General features: G+C 47.1%; 1 protein-coding gene across 3 annotated transcripts in view; it reads right to left on the bottom strand.

Moving 5' to 3' along the window:
- The window catches only part of LOC119386545 (leucine-rich repeat and calponin homology domain-containing protein), a 189,168-nt gene that overhangs the window by 48,902 nt on the left and 124,690 nt on the right, over positions 1 to 15,576 (bottom strand). For all 3 annotated transcript variants that reach the window (XM_037653821.2, XM_037653822.2, XM_037653823.2), the window contains 2 exons: positions 14,178 to 14,315; positions 3,651 to 3,728 (listed from right to left, as the gene is read on the bottom strand). In XM_037653821.2, coding sequence (XP_037509749.1) covers positions 3,651 to 3,728; positions 14,178 to 14,315 — 216 coding nt within the window. The remainder of the gene's footprint in view (positions 1 to 3,650; positions 3,729 to 14,177; positions 14,316 to 15,576) is intronic.

Here is a 15,576-nt window from a genome sequence, read left to right as displayed (position 1 = left end):
GCGTGTGCGTGGAAGGGGGGGGTGTATCCCTCTCTCTTTGTTGCTCTCCTTCATGAGAAAGCCACAACATAAGCTCTTCTGAATACATTTCAGGCTTCGACCATGCTCGTATGCGGCGAATTGAACTGCGCAGGCGACTGATAGAACCACCGCAATGCGAATCGAAAGTTAAACCCACGATATTGTTTTCCAGCAAGCCGAAAACCACGGTAATGTATATGGTGTCTAGCTAAATGTGGCCGCAATCATGATGCGTCAGTTTTCCGGAAGAATGCCGCCTCGCTACACGCTGCACAGAAGTAAAACATCGAAGAGCGGACAGTGAGCGAACATGACGCACCAAGTTTATACGTCGCTTTCTTATCAAGGAGAGCAAGAAAGGAAGAGGGATGCAACCCCCCCCCCTTGTCTTCACGCACACGCTCGACGCCAGCGTGCGCCAAGGCGTGATTGCGATGACAGCGCCCCGATAGCAGCTAGCTGCTACTCCTCGGCTGGGCGTTGTGGACTGGGAACTTTTGACCACCCCTGTACATAAACACAATTCGGCCTTACATTGCCTCATTCTTGATAACACAACTATGAAACACCACCCCGCCAGTGCTTCGTCAACCTAGCGAAAAGAAACACTTTCATGTTGCTATCTCATAAGAATATGCTTAGGAATCCTCTCCAACTTTTTTTTCTGCAATTTCGCTTCAAAGTATTCGAGAAACATTCCAGAAATATTTGAGAAATATTCGAAAAATATTCGATTCGATTCGCATTCACACTTCAATATTCGAATACGCTTCGCACCCAAAATTTTGCTATTCACACTGCTCTACTTATTAGTTATTTTCACTGTTATTATGCTTCGCCCAGTTACATGGGTGTGTAGCAGTGAAGCTTACTAAGCAAACTACATGATTATGGAGGCAACCCTCGCCGCATAAGCCATCCATACTCACGCGCTTTTATAATATTTCCATCATGCCCCTTCACATTTTATGCCTTGTTTGACAACGCGGACAACAAAACAGTGTCATTTCATTGGAATGCATATATTTCCAATCAGGCAAGAAGTTTATGGTACAGTAGGAGAAGCACATTTGCAGGGACACAACGCTGTGCACCAAAACGCGTGGTGAACGTTTCCCATGTACAGTGAACTCCCGTTAAGACGAACTCGTCTAAGACGAATTCTTGCTTATACCCAACAACACGGGACCACTTGTTTGGTTTCCCATAGACTCAATGCAAAAAAAATTCGCTTAAGACAAACTGCCCAACTGTACTCTTCTGTTAAGACGAACTATCGCGCTGATCGACAACGCTAGCGATTCTGCGAAACGAACACTGCAGTCTTGGTGGGGCATTCAGGCGACCAAGAAAAAGCAAAAAAGATTTTTAAAAAGCGCTTCCTGGAGCAAAGACGCGAAGCAAATCGCGACAGAGAAGGCGCGAGATAAACGAAGAAGAACGGTCAGCGGATAAAGCCGGTATCCCCCCTCACCCCCAGCCTGTGGGTGGGGGAGGTGTGGGCAAAGAAAGCAACAAAAAGAGTAGGGGGATATACAACTTGGACCCCCAAGCCATTGCATCCTTTTGTATCCCCCCCCCCCCCGTTCTTCGGTTTCCCAGCTGGAGTATAAAAGAGAACAGAAGAACACAAGAGCTTGGGGCCCCTCCACTGTGGTCAGAGGAAGGGAAATGGGAAAAAAAAAAGAAAGCGACAACAGAACTGGTCTGTGCATTACAACCGAGTACGAAACCGAAACCACGATTGCGGCGCACTCCCGTCAGAGGGGTCAGGTGCATTGTCATCGCCATCACACAATGGCGGCCGAGCACATTTTGTGATCAATTCGCGTTGGTTCGCGTAGGACCTGTGCGCGTTGTATCTGTTCCCAGTGAAGTGCAAATTGTGATGAGTCATTTTTGATTATGGAAGTGCACGACAAAGGAAGGCTATTTTGCACACTGAATATAGCTGCGTCGTGTCTTTTTCGTGTGCGCGAGGCTTGTGACCGTGAGTAGCGCGATGGGATATCTTCAGCTGCACGTCGATCAGGAAAAGTTACTACGAGCCGAAAACAGGACATTCGGACCTCGAAGAAAACCTTGCAGACTTTCTTAAGCAACTCAGCGTATAATGACTTTGTCAAGGCAACAGTACGCGACCGAGGTGTATCCAGAAGTGATCTTAGAGCCACCAAAACAGGGTCACAGAAGAAAAAGAACTGCCAGGACAATAAATTTTACATTCTTTGAAGGAAAATTGTGCTTGTCTCAATTTTTTTTCTAATCGTCAACTTAGTGTGCTATAGTTTTATCATTGAAATGTGGCAGCAAATATCTTCGTGAGCATTTCTATTTTTCAACACGCGAAATCGGGTGCTCGGAAGATTTCGTGTAAATACTCTGCTTGAAGGAATAGTTTTTATCTAGATGAGCCAAATAAACGCTTTTTCTTGTCTTTTTGCCCCCATTGTCAGTCTACTCCATTCAGTGTTTTCAAGTAACATATTTGGATGCACTTGGCATGTTAGCATGTCTCTTTTTGAGTAAACTTCTGATAAGCCAAACTCCTGATAAGACGAACAGATGACCGCAGTCCCTTCGAGTTCGTCTTAATGGGAGTCTATTGTACGTGCAGTGCAATGCTGTACTTCTACAAGGAATTTTTAGGGAATATTACAGTTGTTCGATATAGACAAAAATTCCATAGAACATGTGGGTTTAATACAACCTGGTTGAACAGTATTTGCTGCCATGTTGGATCCCAAATTTACGTAATACATTGATTGTGAAGTCAGCCACGTTCAATTTTCATATAAATATAACCAGATGACAGGTTCGAAATACATGGGCAATTTGTTATCCGATCTATCCTTACCGAGCAAACAGAAATTATAGTTTTAGCATGGCTGCCAAACATGGTAGTGTCTTAAGCAAAGTAGTCCTCTGCAGCAAAATGCCGGGCAATAACCTAGTTGTCCACTTTAGAAGAACATCATGTTTCAAGCCGGTTGAAGTAACATGTGGTGCGTGACACACCTTTACAGTTTATGTGTACAATCGCACACGTCGCCGCTGAAGGGGTTACATTTCTGATGTCCCTTCTTACTTTCTGGCATGCATATAAATATAATATCAATTACCGATAATGATACAAACACGATACTTCACCCTTGATGTAATACCATAGAACTACAGCGTCCTTAAGGAAACTAAAGTGAGCTGTGATGAGGCCATAAATTAGGGCCTGCCCTAAGCCCCAGTGTGCGTTTTAGTTTTCTGTATGATAGTAGCACGGGAAATTCCCTATAAAATTTACTGCCAAATAAGACTGATGTGCTTAGCAAATGAGATATGTTTGACATGTGGTTTAAGACAAAAAGAAACGGTTGCATGACACTGCAATTGGCAACAAAGAGACCCAGCAAGACATCACATTTGTGCAACCGAAAAGTACTTTCTCCATGAACAAACCCAAACACAGAGGAGGCTGAAACAGGGCAGTGAACAACTCTTATCCCCTTGATCTGTGTGTGGAGGCTCAACAATGCACCTGCAGTGTGCTGTAAAGGAAGCCCAGCCACATCACAGGCCCCATCCTACCAATTAGTGCATCAGAGGTGATGGAAGACATGTAAGCGTGCACTCACCTCAGGCACTCCTAGTTGGCGGCAGGCATTGAGAAAGTTTTCCACATTGCGTCGACATTTGGCAAGGGTCAACTTGGGCTGGGAACAATAAGAGAAACAAGAAGGGTGTCAGGACCAGTTAACGCAAGCCAGGAGATCTGCTTTGACAAACATGACATGTAGTGACACAATTTGCTTTTCATGAAAGAGGCAGCCTTTCTGCTGATGGCACACGGGAAGGATTGCCCAAATTACTCAGCTGTCCACGAGGCAGGAGTTGCCCAGGCAACAGAGGCTGCTGATGCTTAAAGCAGTCCTAAACTCCAAATTACATGTCTTTTAGTGTAAGTTTTCTTACTGTGGGTCTCGATGATCATGTTAGCACTAGTGAAAGTGGTAAAATCCCAGTGTTAGATATATTAATTTGTTCCTGAAATTCGTTCCAGTGCCGACTGCAGCATCGTACATCAACAATTTCTTGCAGCGGACGTGACATATTAAGCTATGGGTGTTCATGGGCTAGGAGCAGGGTGTCGGAACAAAATGTTTTTCATTACGGTTTCAGTTTCGTTCTACCGCAAAAAGTTCCGTTCTGTTTCTGTTCCGGAATGAAAAAAAAAATGTTCCGTAACAGTTTTTATTTGTATGCACAAATTTGAAGTTAAAGTAATAAAAAAAACATTGTATTTGTGGTATACTTACATGCGCTCCTCTTAATAAAGTGCAACAGGGGTAAAACACGTTCTTCCCTTGTTCTTCACAGAAGCGAAAGTAACTATACCATGAATTCCTACCAACTAGCAAACCAGTACCCTTCAAAGTCATATATTTATTTTCTCAAAAGTCAATTATGAATTTTTGTAGAGGGCTCAATGCGTTGTGTCAAGGGAGTGAGCACGATCTCAGAAACAGCACGTCATTGATGCGCTCGACCGTTCTCATAAAAAAATCACCAGGCCTGTGCAGAACACGCAGCACAGTCACAGCGAAAGCAGAAAGAGCGGCCTTCGTAGAGCCCATTCTCAAAGCTCTTTCTTGGGCCAACTAATAAAAGCACACATGCAAGGTACCCATTAAGCCATAAACCACTGTAGCTTTCATGAAGTAGGGAAGCACGCTCTAAGCCATTATTTGTCATTCTGAGGATAAGTGAGGTACAAGCAACACATCTGTAAGGCATTATATGCACTTTGTACTGTGGCTGATGGCAATGAAGAATTATGGCTGAGCCATAAATAATGGGTTGGAAGCATTCAATGATCCACTCGTGCAATTCGCATTGTGTGACGCCTAGTTGCTATTTTACTCTTCTACGACGCTATATTGCATGTGCTAACACGATTCCTTGCCCGACATGACACTTGTATAGGGTGTTTTTGCGAAGGAGTTTCAAGCACCAGCGTGGCTCTGTGGTAGAATACTTGACTGCAACGCAGAGGGCCTGGGTTCCTAGAAACTTTCCAATTTCATTTTATCCAAGAATCCCGGTTCCTAGAAATATGTTTTCATTTTATCTTATTTCTCACGATAGCGATTATGGACACCAGTGGCAGCAGCGGCGGGTTATAACTACGGCGCTGAAATCGGCTCTTGCTGTGACCTCATAACAGCTTTCGGTGTAATATACAGTCGAACCTCGTTAATACGTACCCGCTTTAAGCGTACTAACGGTTAAAACGTAGTTGCGACGAATCCCCGACCGAGTCTCATACAGCCTAATGCATTCGCTGACCGCTTAAGCCGTAGTGCTTCACCCTACGCCTACCGGTTAGTGCGTACGCTGCGTACCGCGATAACGTTTTGTGCCATAAAAGTTTACTGCGCCGCTGAACTTCCCGACGCCACAATGTGCCGCCAAAGGTTTTCCGTCTTTTCGAGAAGTGCGTAGATCGGTCGATCACTGATTCCGACTTCCGCGCGATTGCGGCGACGACTTTGCGGGTAAGCATCGGGAAAGAACAAAGGTGAGGCAGCGGCCACCTTCGTTCGTGCCAGCATGACTTATCGAATGACAAACGCGCCAGCATGACTTATCGCGGACAATCTTATCACAATAAGTATCTTCAGATATCTGCTCGGGCACGCGTGCGGCGCAGCACTACTTTAAGCCTACTGCACGCTTTTAATAGGCGACAACCTGAACGCGCTGGGCCGCCGATTGCTGCCGCCTCGTTGTGCGGGGCCGTGTTCAAGCGCGCGCCGCTTTGTAGAAACGAAAACAGCTCGCTGTTGCGGAGTTGAGCGTTGCTGGTCGTGGGCGACGAGAAACCTCTTTGCATAGACGCTATCACGCTAAACGCACGCGTACGGTACAGCAAGCGTAGCGCTGTTGTAACCATACTGCACGCTTTTATTGGGCGACCACCCAAACGCGCTTCCGTTCGCTGCCAGGACCGCTAGAGCGTCGCGGAGTGCGCATCGCTTGCAGGAAGTTCGTCATCGCCATGTTAACCGAACAAGCTCATCTGTGCTCATCGCCGCATCTGTGCACGGTCTGGAGCGAAGTGGGTACGAAGAACACTCCCACGACAAACGCGTGCGTGCGGTACAGCAAGCGGCCTGGCGGCCCAGCAGTGACGGCGTGAGCCGAGAAGGCGACACGCTGCACGCAACTAGCAAGGAGACGATCGGCTCCACGCAGCCGTACAGCGTTTCACTGGAACAGTGTCAGTTTTCATTTAGTAGCAGATCGCGGTATAGACGCACACACATATATCGCGGAAAGCCGACACTGTCCGTTCTGTCGCTACGTCAGTCACTGCGTATACCGGACCCTGTAATAGTTCCGAAATGCTCCTTGGCGTCGCCACCGCGCGCTATCGGCACTATCGGACGGTTGTGGGGGAGTACCAGAATGTTTTCTCCAGATTGGCAAAAAGAAAGAAAAGGCTTTGCAGTGGGTGCTTTAGGCAATATTTGCTGCGGCACTGTATTTATTTCTTTTCTGGCGGCGATGGCGTACGCGAGGAGATGCAAATTTTTACTTGGTGGTTAATGTGTACTACCGTTTAGTGCGTAGTTATGCGGCGTTCCCGGCAGGTACGCATTAACGAGGTTCCACTGTATAAGGGCTTCAAACATCATCACGGTCACCAGAGCCATGGCCGAGAGCACAGAGTGGCTGCTTACCAATGGCTAGGAACCTTATTCACTGTTAGAGGTGCTAGCTTGGTTGATGATAATAGTCAGTAACAGTGGCCGATGTTTCCAGAAATCTTTTTTCTCCTTTAATTTTTCTTATTTCGCGCGATAGCGGTTACGGACACCGGCGGTGGTGGCGGCGGCAGCACTACCCCATTTCCGTTGTGATCTGATAACAGCTGTCACTGTAAAAATCACCAGGCCTGTGCGGAACACCCAGCCCAGTCACAGCGAAAGCTGGAAGAGCGACCTTTCTAGAGGCCATTGTAGAATCTCTTAGGGCAACTAATACAAGTACACATGCAAGGTACCCACTACACCATAAATCATCGTAATTTTTCTGAAGTAGGGAAGCACCCACTATGCCACTTTTCGTCATTTTTCGGAGGATCATGGTGCCGCTACACATCTGTAAGGCATTATGTGCACTTTGTGCTGCGGCTGATGACGATGAAGAATTATGGCTGAGCCCTTTGTAATGGGTTGCAAGCATTCAACGACCGACTTGTTGTGCCATTCACATTGTGCGATGCCAGGTTGTTATTTTACTCTTCTGCCATGCTATACTACTCATCTTACTCTACTGTATGCTTTTATTGGAGGACGATACGAATGCGCTTCTCATCAGTCTGCTGCCGCCTTCTCGTGCAAAACCGCTAAAGCAGGTGTTCTCAAACTTGCTGGCCTTGGGGAACCCCAACAGCTTTCCAGAGTGCCATGTTTCTTCAGCATAAAGACAAAATTGAAGGACACTTTGTAAATTCCAAAGTGTGTTTGGCAAAAGCCTGTGGCCATTCGACTGATTATGCCATGGTATTGTGGGAATCCACATTCTTACGCCGCCACTGGACGCTGCCGCCGCGTTGCGCAACTGTTGCTATGCGCCGCTGAGCCACCATGTGATTGCTGAGAGAGGGTGATAGAGGAGAGGCCACAGCTGGCACCGTGCCAGGGCACAGACAAACGGACACAAGTATGAGACGTTAAAGGCTTTCACCTTTAAAAAGAACAAGGGGGGAGAGGGTAGGTGATAACGCCTCTCGACGTGGGCAACCACAGTGCAGTATAACCTCACTACAACAGACTTTCATAGTGAAGAGGATTTTGGTCTGTTGTAAAGGGAGTATGTAAAATCCAAGTACTGTTACAACAGACATTTATGTAAATGCTGAATGGGTCTGTTATAACCGGAGAGAATTACAAGCCACAAACATGGTCTTATTTTTAACAACGGACCAAAAAAAATGCGATTTTTGGAAAATCGCATTTTCAGTTTATGTAGCCCATTTTCTATCTGAATCCACAGTATCTTCACTGAAGACTACATAGAAGTGCTATAAAGAAATTTTTTGCTTCTGCCGACTTGGCGAAAATTACGGAAATAGCAAAAAAAAAACTGCGTTTTTCAAAATTATAGCTTGGCAACGGCACAACCGAGCGCCACCATTTTGGGCTCGTCGTAAAGAGCATTCCTCTGTGTTCAAGTTCTCCGTTTCAGCTAGCTCCCCCATTCAGTAACAAGCGTACAAAAAGTACATGTTTGAAGTTCAATTCAAGGCCTCCGATTGGCTACTTCTGGCGTGATGCTCGCTTCGGGATCGTCGTCTGCTGCTTGTGTGTCGCGAGGACGTGGCTGTCGAAAATTGCGGCACTTAGTGATGCGTTCGCACTTGTTCTGTGTTCACGGGTCGACAATAATTTAGAACGCTTTAGTTTGGCAGCTGCAAGTGGAAGCTCAATCATCAGATTACGATAGCGCGCCGCACTCGTCGCGAACATCGCAGACGTGCGACTGTAATAGCGTTGACTCATTGGACCTGCTGTTAGAGGTTCTTCTTATCAGCACTTCGGAGCTTATGACGAAGACCATCGCGGGACAACTCTTTGTACTCGCAATCGAGCATGACGTACTTTGAAACATCGGGCACCGCAGCCACGCACTCGATGTCATGGCTTGGCCTAACTTCGCTCACGGTGCTGATGTACGAGACAAATCCGAACTTTGCGGGCAAGAACATCACGCTAGCGGGCATGCGAAAGCGAAGAAGCCGCAATGTCCTCCGTCGCAAGCAATGAATCGCATCGGCTGCTGGCTCCTCAGAACTGCAGATGGGCATTTCGCGCATCGGCAGTGCACCCCCCGGCCAAGCTCGCCATGCAGCGACCGCTCGGAGAAGCGGTGGCAGCAGCTAGCAATTTCGCACGTCAGCGTCCCAAAATGCAACACCAAGCATGCTGCACGCCGATTTTTTGTCGCTACAGCTAGCATAGCTGATCATTGACAGACCGGAGATCGGCGGCCTTCGTTCTTAATCCGGTACGTCGATATCCATGGTGCGCTGTTCTCGTCCCGAAAGTATGCTAAGCGATGTTTGAAGTCAAAAGTTATTGAATTTGCTATGTCCGTGGTAGAAATGTCCGTCCGCTCTAAAGGAGTCCTGACCACCTTGCCGGCCTGACATTTCAGTCATTTATATCCGAATGTCCGTTGCACCAGAATCCGTTGTAAACGAAGCTCAATCAATGGAACAAATATGGAGGTCGGCATAACGCCGCTAATTGGTATGTAATATCCGAATGTCTGTTGTAAACAGATCCGTTGTAACGAGGTTATACTGTATTAACACTGCCCGCGTTGGCCTGTTCTCTTTTCTTCAATATTGAAGGTCATTGCCGTTGATGTAGAACTCCTGATAATGCATAGACTTGTATTACCGGGAGTTGATACACGATATACACAGTGTAATCACCGTGTATCAAAACTGTGCCACATGATCACCGACGCACCATGAGCCACCAATAAAGTGACGAGTTGCCCGTTAATACTTTCCTGTCTGCGGGAAAATAGGCTAATTTTGGGTACTCTAGTAAACAATTTTTCTACTGCCACAGAATATTATCGATACCATAATATATAGTCGAACCTCGTTAATACGTACCCGCTTTAAGCGTACGGTTAAAACGTATTTGCGACGAATCCCCGACCGAGTCTCATAGAGCCCAATGCATTCGCTGACCACGTAAGCCGTAGTGCTTCACCCTACGCCTACCGGTTAGTGCGTACCCTGCGTACCGCGAAAACGTTTTGTGTGATAAAATTTTACTGCGCCATTGAACTTCCAGACGGCACAATGTGCCGATAAAGGTTTTCAGTCTTTTCGAGAAGTGCGTAGATCGGTCGATCACCGATTCCAACTTCCGTGCAATTGCGGCGATGCCTTTGCGGGTAAGCAACGGGAAAGAACGAAGGTGAGGCGGTGGCCACCGACGAACGCGCCAGCATGACTTATTGCCGACAACCTTATCACAATAAGTATCTTCAGATATCTGCTCGGACACGCGTGCGGCGCAGCACTACTTTAAGCATACTGCACGCTTTTAATAGGCGACAACCTGGACGCGCAGGGCCGCCGATCGCTGCCGCCTCGTTGTGCGGGGCCGTGTTCAAGCGCGCGCCACTTTGTAGAAACGAAAGAAGCTCGCTGTTGCGGAGTTGAGCGTTGCTGGTCGTGGGTGACGAGAAACCTCTTTGCATAGACGCTATCACGCTAAACGCACGCGTACGGTACAGCAAGCGTAGCGCTGTTGTAACCATACTGCACGCTTCTATTGGGCGACCACCCAAACGCGCTTCCGTCCGCTGCCAGGACCGCTAGAGCGTCGCGGAGTGCGCATCGCTTGCAGGAAGTTCGTCATCGCCACGTTAACCGAACAAGCTCATCTGTGCTCATCGCCGCATCTGTGCATGGTCTGGAGCGAAGTGGGTACGAAGAACACTCCCACGACAAACGCGCACGTGCGGTACAGCAAGCGGCCCGGCAGTGATGCCGTGAGCCAAGAAGGCGACGCGCTGCACGCAACTAGCCAGGAGACGATCGGCTCCACGCAGCCGTACCGCGTTTCACTAGAACTGTGTCAGTTTTCATTTAGTAGCGGATCGCGGTACAGACGCACACACATATATCGTGGAAAGCCAACATTGTCCGTTCTGTCGCTACGTTGGTCACTGCGTATACCGGACCCTGTAATAGTTTCGAAATGCTCCTTGGCGTCGCCACCGCGCGCTATCGGCACTATCGGACGGTCGTGCGGGAGTACCAGAATCTTTTCTCCAGTTTGGGAAAAAGAAAGAAAAGGCTTTGCAGTGGGTACTTTAGGCAATATTTGCTGTGGCACTGTATTTCTTTGCTGGCGGCGATGGCGTATGCGAGGAGATGCAAATTTTTACTTGGTGGTTGTACTACTGTTTAGTGAGTAGTTATGCAGCGTTCCCGGCAGGTACGCATTAACGAGGTTCCGCTGTAGTATGAACTTGTAGAACAAGGAATGCACTTTTTAATGGTATTATATTTAAGCAAACATTCCTAAAGAATTTTCTGGAAAAGAAAAAAACTTTAATAGGAAAATGTTGACAAAAATGAAAACACTCTGTAAAAACATCAATGGTGCTTTGCACCAATTGAACACAAAAAATTTCGAAATACAGTAAAAGCTCGTTAATTCGACACCCGTTAATTCGGAAATTTGGATAATTCGGACGGCTCTATTGGTGCCGGCCTAAGTGCATGTTAATCTATGGGACCAAACCTTCGTTAATTCGTCAGAATTGGGCTCCGCACCGCTTAATTCGGACAAATGCTGACGGCTGCCGCTACACAAAAGTGTGGTAAAGCATCGCTGGCACCACTGGAGCGAAACCGAAACCTGAGTGACATCGCCATCGTCATCAACTAACGGGGGCGATCGCAGCGTCACCGAACGTCGGCGTCTTCTTTCTTCGCCCCAATGCGCCTCCGACGCCATTTTCCCTTGTGTTGTGTCGGCACCGTCTCTTCTTGCGGAGTTTTCTTATTTTTCCCCGTTGTGACCGTGTTTACATGTGAGGCCCGAGCATGCGGCAGTAGCTGACGATGGCATCGACGAGTTATCAGCCGAGTCCACCGACGATGACTGTCCGACCTTCGATGCTGTCCTTCCCACAAATATGACCCTTCAGGACTACATCGCGATTGATGATTGTGTCGCCACGACTGGTCTCCTGCCCGATCAAGAAATTATTAATGATGTCGTGACCTCATCGTCGCACCTCACGGGAAGTCTCGGAGGCGCTTTTGATATTAGAGGACGTTTGCCTGAGCACTTGCAACAGTTTGCGTGCTGTTGGCCGTTTGGAAGAGTTAAGAAAAATTTTAATGTCAGCCGGAATCTGCGCGAAAACGCAGACGACCATTACAAAATACTTCAGCAAATAAAGGTATGCCTCTGCAACTTGATTTTAATGTTGTTTTTCCTGTTTATTCGTTAATTCGGCATTCGGTTAATCCGAACATTTTTTCCGGTCCCGTGAAATCCGAATTAACAAGCTTTTACTGTATACATTTTAACCACAAATTCCATATGCATTGTCCCTGGAAATATAAGCATTCTATCTCTAGTCGTTATTTAGATACAAGAGAAAACGTTTGCCCTAGTGGCTATCGTGCCACCGCGCAATGCAGTTATGTGATGCAGTGAAGCACAGGTTTGCGCAGCGTGTTTCGCAAAGAACATTCAATTTCTGTGTTACTTTTCGTTTAAGAGTATGCATTCATGCATATTTATTAGTTGTGCTGCACATCTAGGCGACTATTTCTCCGGTGAAGAAGATCATGAAGAAATCGACGGCTTCGACGAAACGTTGCACGGCACTACAGAGCGCAATGTGAGGTCCACTCCGGGTCGTTTTCTCGCGCTGAACTCCACACGTTCAGCAGCCGGCAGCCAGTCGTCCCGCCCAAACGACGTTGATACCCCTCAGATAAGAACTGTGACTTTTAGAACCCGCCAGATATCTTTCCAACAGAGTGCGGCAGCGACGACTCAGTTTGGAGATCAAAAAGAAAGTTACCGGCGGATACCTGTTGACGTTGTGCGGCTGTCTGACGCACTTTCGCTGTCTGTGCTGAAGGCCGATGAGTCAAAATCATCTTTCGAGTCTGCGCTGCTGCCAACATAAAAAATTCTGACTCAGACTCGCCGAAATTTGCTGTTCCCGAGAGGCATGGGCGCGCAATGTCGACGCCATGTTCAAAGGTACGAGCGCTCCGTCCTCTCGACTTAACTGGCACTTCAAAGCTCTCTCCGCGGCGGAAAAAATAAATGAATAGGGGAAACTGGAAAAATAGCTCCCGTATTATACGATGGATGATGTTGGCTGCCCCTAAGCGCTCCTAGCACGGCAAAATTTGAAGTTGAAAACCATCGACAGTGGGCTATCGATGGGTATAGGCGCGGACTGGAAAGTGTTAATGTCGTTTGAACTGGTTTGAACGCTCACGAGCATGAATTACCAGCGGTCCGTGCGTTCTGTCACCACGGGTCCACAAATCGTGCAAGTTTCACGGAGCACACTAGATGACGAGCCTTTAGTGCTGCTACCACATGGGTCTCTCGCTACCTGCAGACACCCGATGTGCGAATGCGGAGTGGGATGGCTTCGTTAAATGCAAATTTGCTTGTCTAAATGAATTATTTGCTAGTGGGGGTAAAATGGGAGCGGCTTGCATTCGTTCTGGCAGCTCGCGGAACACTAAGATGTCCTTCACGGAACCCCTGGGTTCCGTGGAACCCAGTTTGAAATGACATGCGCTAGAGTATAGTGTATTAGAGTAGTTCATTCTAGTACACTATACGCTAGAGCATGGGCAGAGACGTGCTGCATGCAGCAAGCTAGTTGACGCAGCATTGACGCAACACTCGCCCACGGCAAACGCATGCGTAGGTGACCACGCGCAGCAGCGTCAACACAAAAACCGCAGCGACCGAGGGAACACGTTAGGCACAACAAAGAACCTGAGAGTACCAAGCTACGCATGCCACGAGGTAATTTTCGCTAAGCGACAGTAGCGCCAAAACACACAGCCTAGCAAGTAAAAGCAGCACGCTCAGGACACCGCAGCTCAGTTTGCAGGGTAACACATATTTACAACAGTCCAGAGGAGATTATGGCGGCACCACGGAGCCTTCATTAGAAAGGTGCATAGAAGAAACCCACTTCGGCGTGTCTATGTGTTCTGCGAACGTCTTATTTTCTTGGAATTCCTGGCGCTGCTTGGAAAATCATGTCAACTCAGCCTTCTTTCCCCACTGAAGCTAACGTGGGCATAAAAAGTCTTGCTTTTGAGGCTGTTTTGGAGCAGTTCGGCGCAGGAAAACGTAATTGTATCAAAAATGTGCAATATGAGTGGCTGTCTCATCCCTGATACATCCAACTTCATATGCCGGACAATCACGTAATCAATTCTGGAAAAAAAAAAAAGGCAATCTCTATTGGGTACAATGGCATTGAGAAAGGGTGTGTGTGTGTCCCAAAAGTAGCAGGTCCGAAGAGATCTTTGGTCCCAAATTGTAGAATATGCCACAGCTCACCATGGCAGCAGAGGGCACGTGGATGGAGGCAACCGATCGTGGCTGCACTTGGTTTGCCAGGTGGCACAGGACCACTCCGTCCACAAGCGATGGGCCCATTTCCGCTGGCAGTTGGACCTTTAGCCGACTTTCAATCACCTGCACAGAGTAAGACTCGGTCACACTGTGCTCTCCCAGTCGCAATAGCAGACAAAGCCACTCACAGCCTTTGCCCTTTTGTATATACAGTAAATTCAAACTCTGTTAATTCAAACTTACAGTTAATTCGAACTGACCCCCCGGTATCGGCACAGCCCTGTGTATTTCTGTGGGGGTAAACTCCCAATAATTCAAATGCATCGATATCCACAATGGTTAATTCGAACTGGGAGCCCCTGCTTTCATTGTTTCTTGCAGAAGTCGGCCCAGAGTGATCACAATGTGTTGCAAAACCAAACCAAACCGAGTTTACGAGAGATGCAAAACAATGAAAGAGCAGCATTTCTCAGCATATGAGAATTCGGACGCTGTGCTGCAGCTCTTGGGCGAGCTGCAAACGATGCTCATGGAGTCACAAGACAAGAAATGCAAGCAAATGAGAATTACTGATTACTTTTAACACTGATTGTGTTAACCCTACTATTTAAATAAACGTGATTTGGAGCATAAATAGTATCATATATTTCATTCACGTGAGCTCACTGCTCACATGAATGCATGTCGTTGATTGTTTCTGGTGTATCACTGACTGCTCAATTAATTCTGTTCCCCGTTAGAGCTTCACGAACTTAATTTACGAAATCGCCAGCCAAAAATGTGTAGTAGCACCTAGTTCGCGATAACGACTCCAGAGGTGGTTTCTTTGGGTTCTGCCCGTGCAGTGTGGTGCGATGTCCGTTCATTCTAGTGCCCGCACGCTAATTTGAACTCCGTTTAATTCGAACACTTTTATAGTGCCCTCCGAGTTTGAATTAACGAGCTACAACCGCCTTCGACGTACCAAACAATGCCTTGCAATGCAAGAAGTAGGCATGGGCGAATGTGTAAGTGCTTTGAATATTCGAACAAATATTACAGCATTTGAATTCGCTTGAAGAGAAATTTAAACTATTCAGAGTGAGCGAATAGACGTCTATTTGACTACACGTAACCACCCCGTAAAAGTAGTTTCGCTGCAGCATGGGGCTGCTATGCTGTGAAACCCCCTATCCAGACAAAATCTGCACTGCTGCAAAGCCATACTTCAAGGTTAAATGCACATATTACCTATTGTTGTTTAAGTTTAATAGCGTGTTATACGGTATAACATATGCTAAGTATAGTAAGTTTTAAAACGTAACGTATTTTACCGCTTATAACTAGCACCCTACTGCAATTATATTTTGGCCATTCATAGGAGCTTTCACTTCACTTCGAACCA

Source organism: Rhipicephalus sanguineus, chromosome 3 (genome assembly GCF_013339695.2).
Source record: "Rhipicephalus sanguineus isolate Rsan-2018 chromosome 3, BIME_Rsan_1.4, whole genome shotgun sequence".
NCBI lineage: Eukaryota > Metazoa > Arthropoda > Arachnida > Ixodida > Ixodidae > Rhipicephalus > Rhipicephalus sanguineus.
Note: the sequence above shows the minus strand (reverse complement) of the source record. Positions and strands in the feature narration are given on the sequence as shown.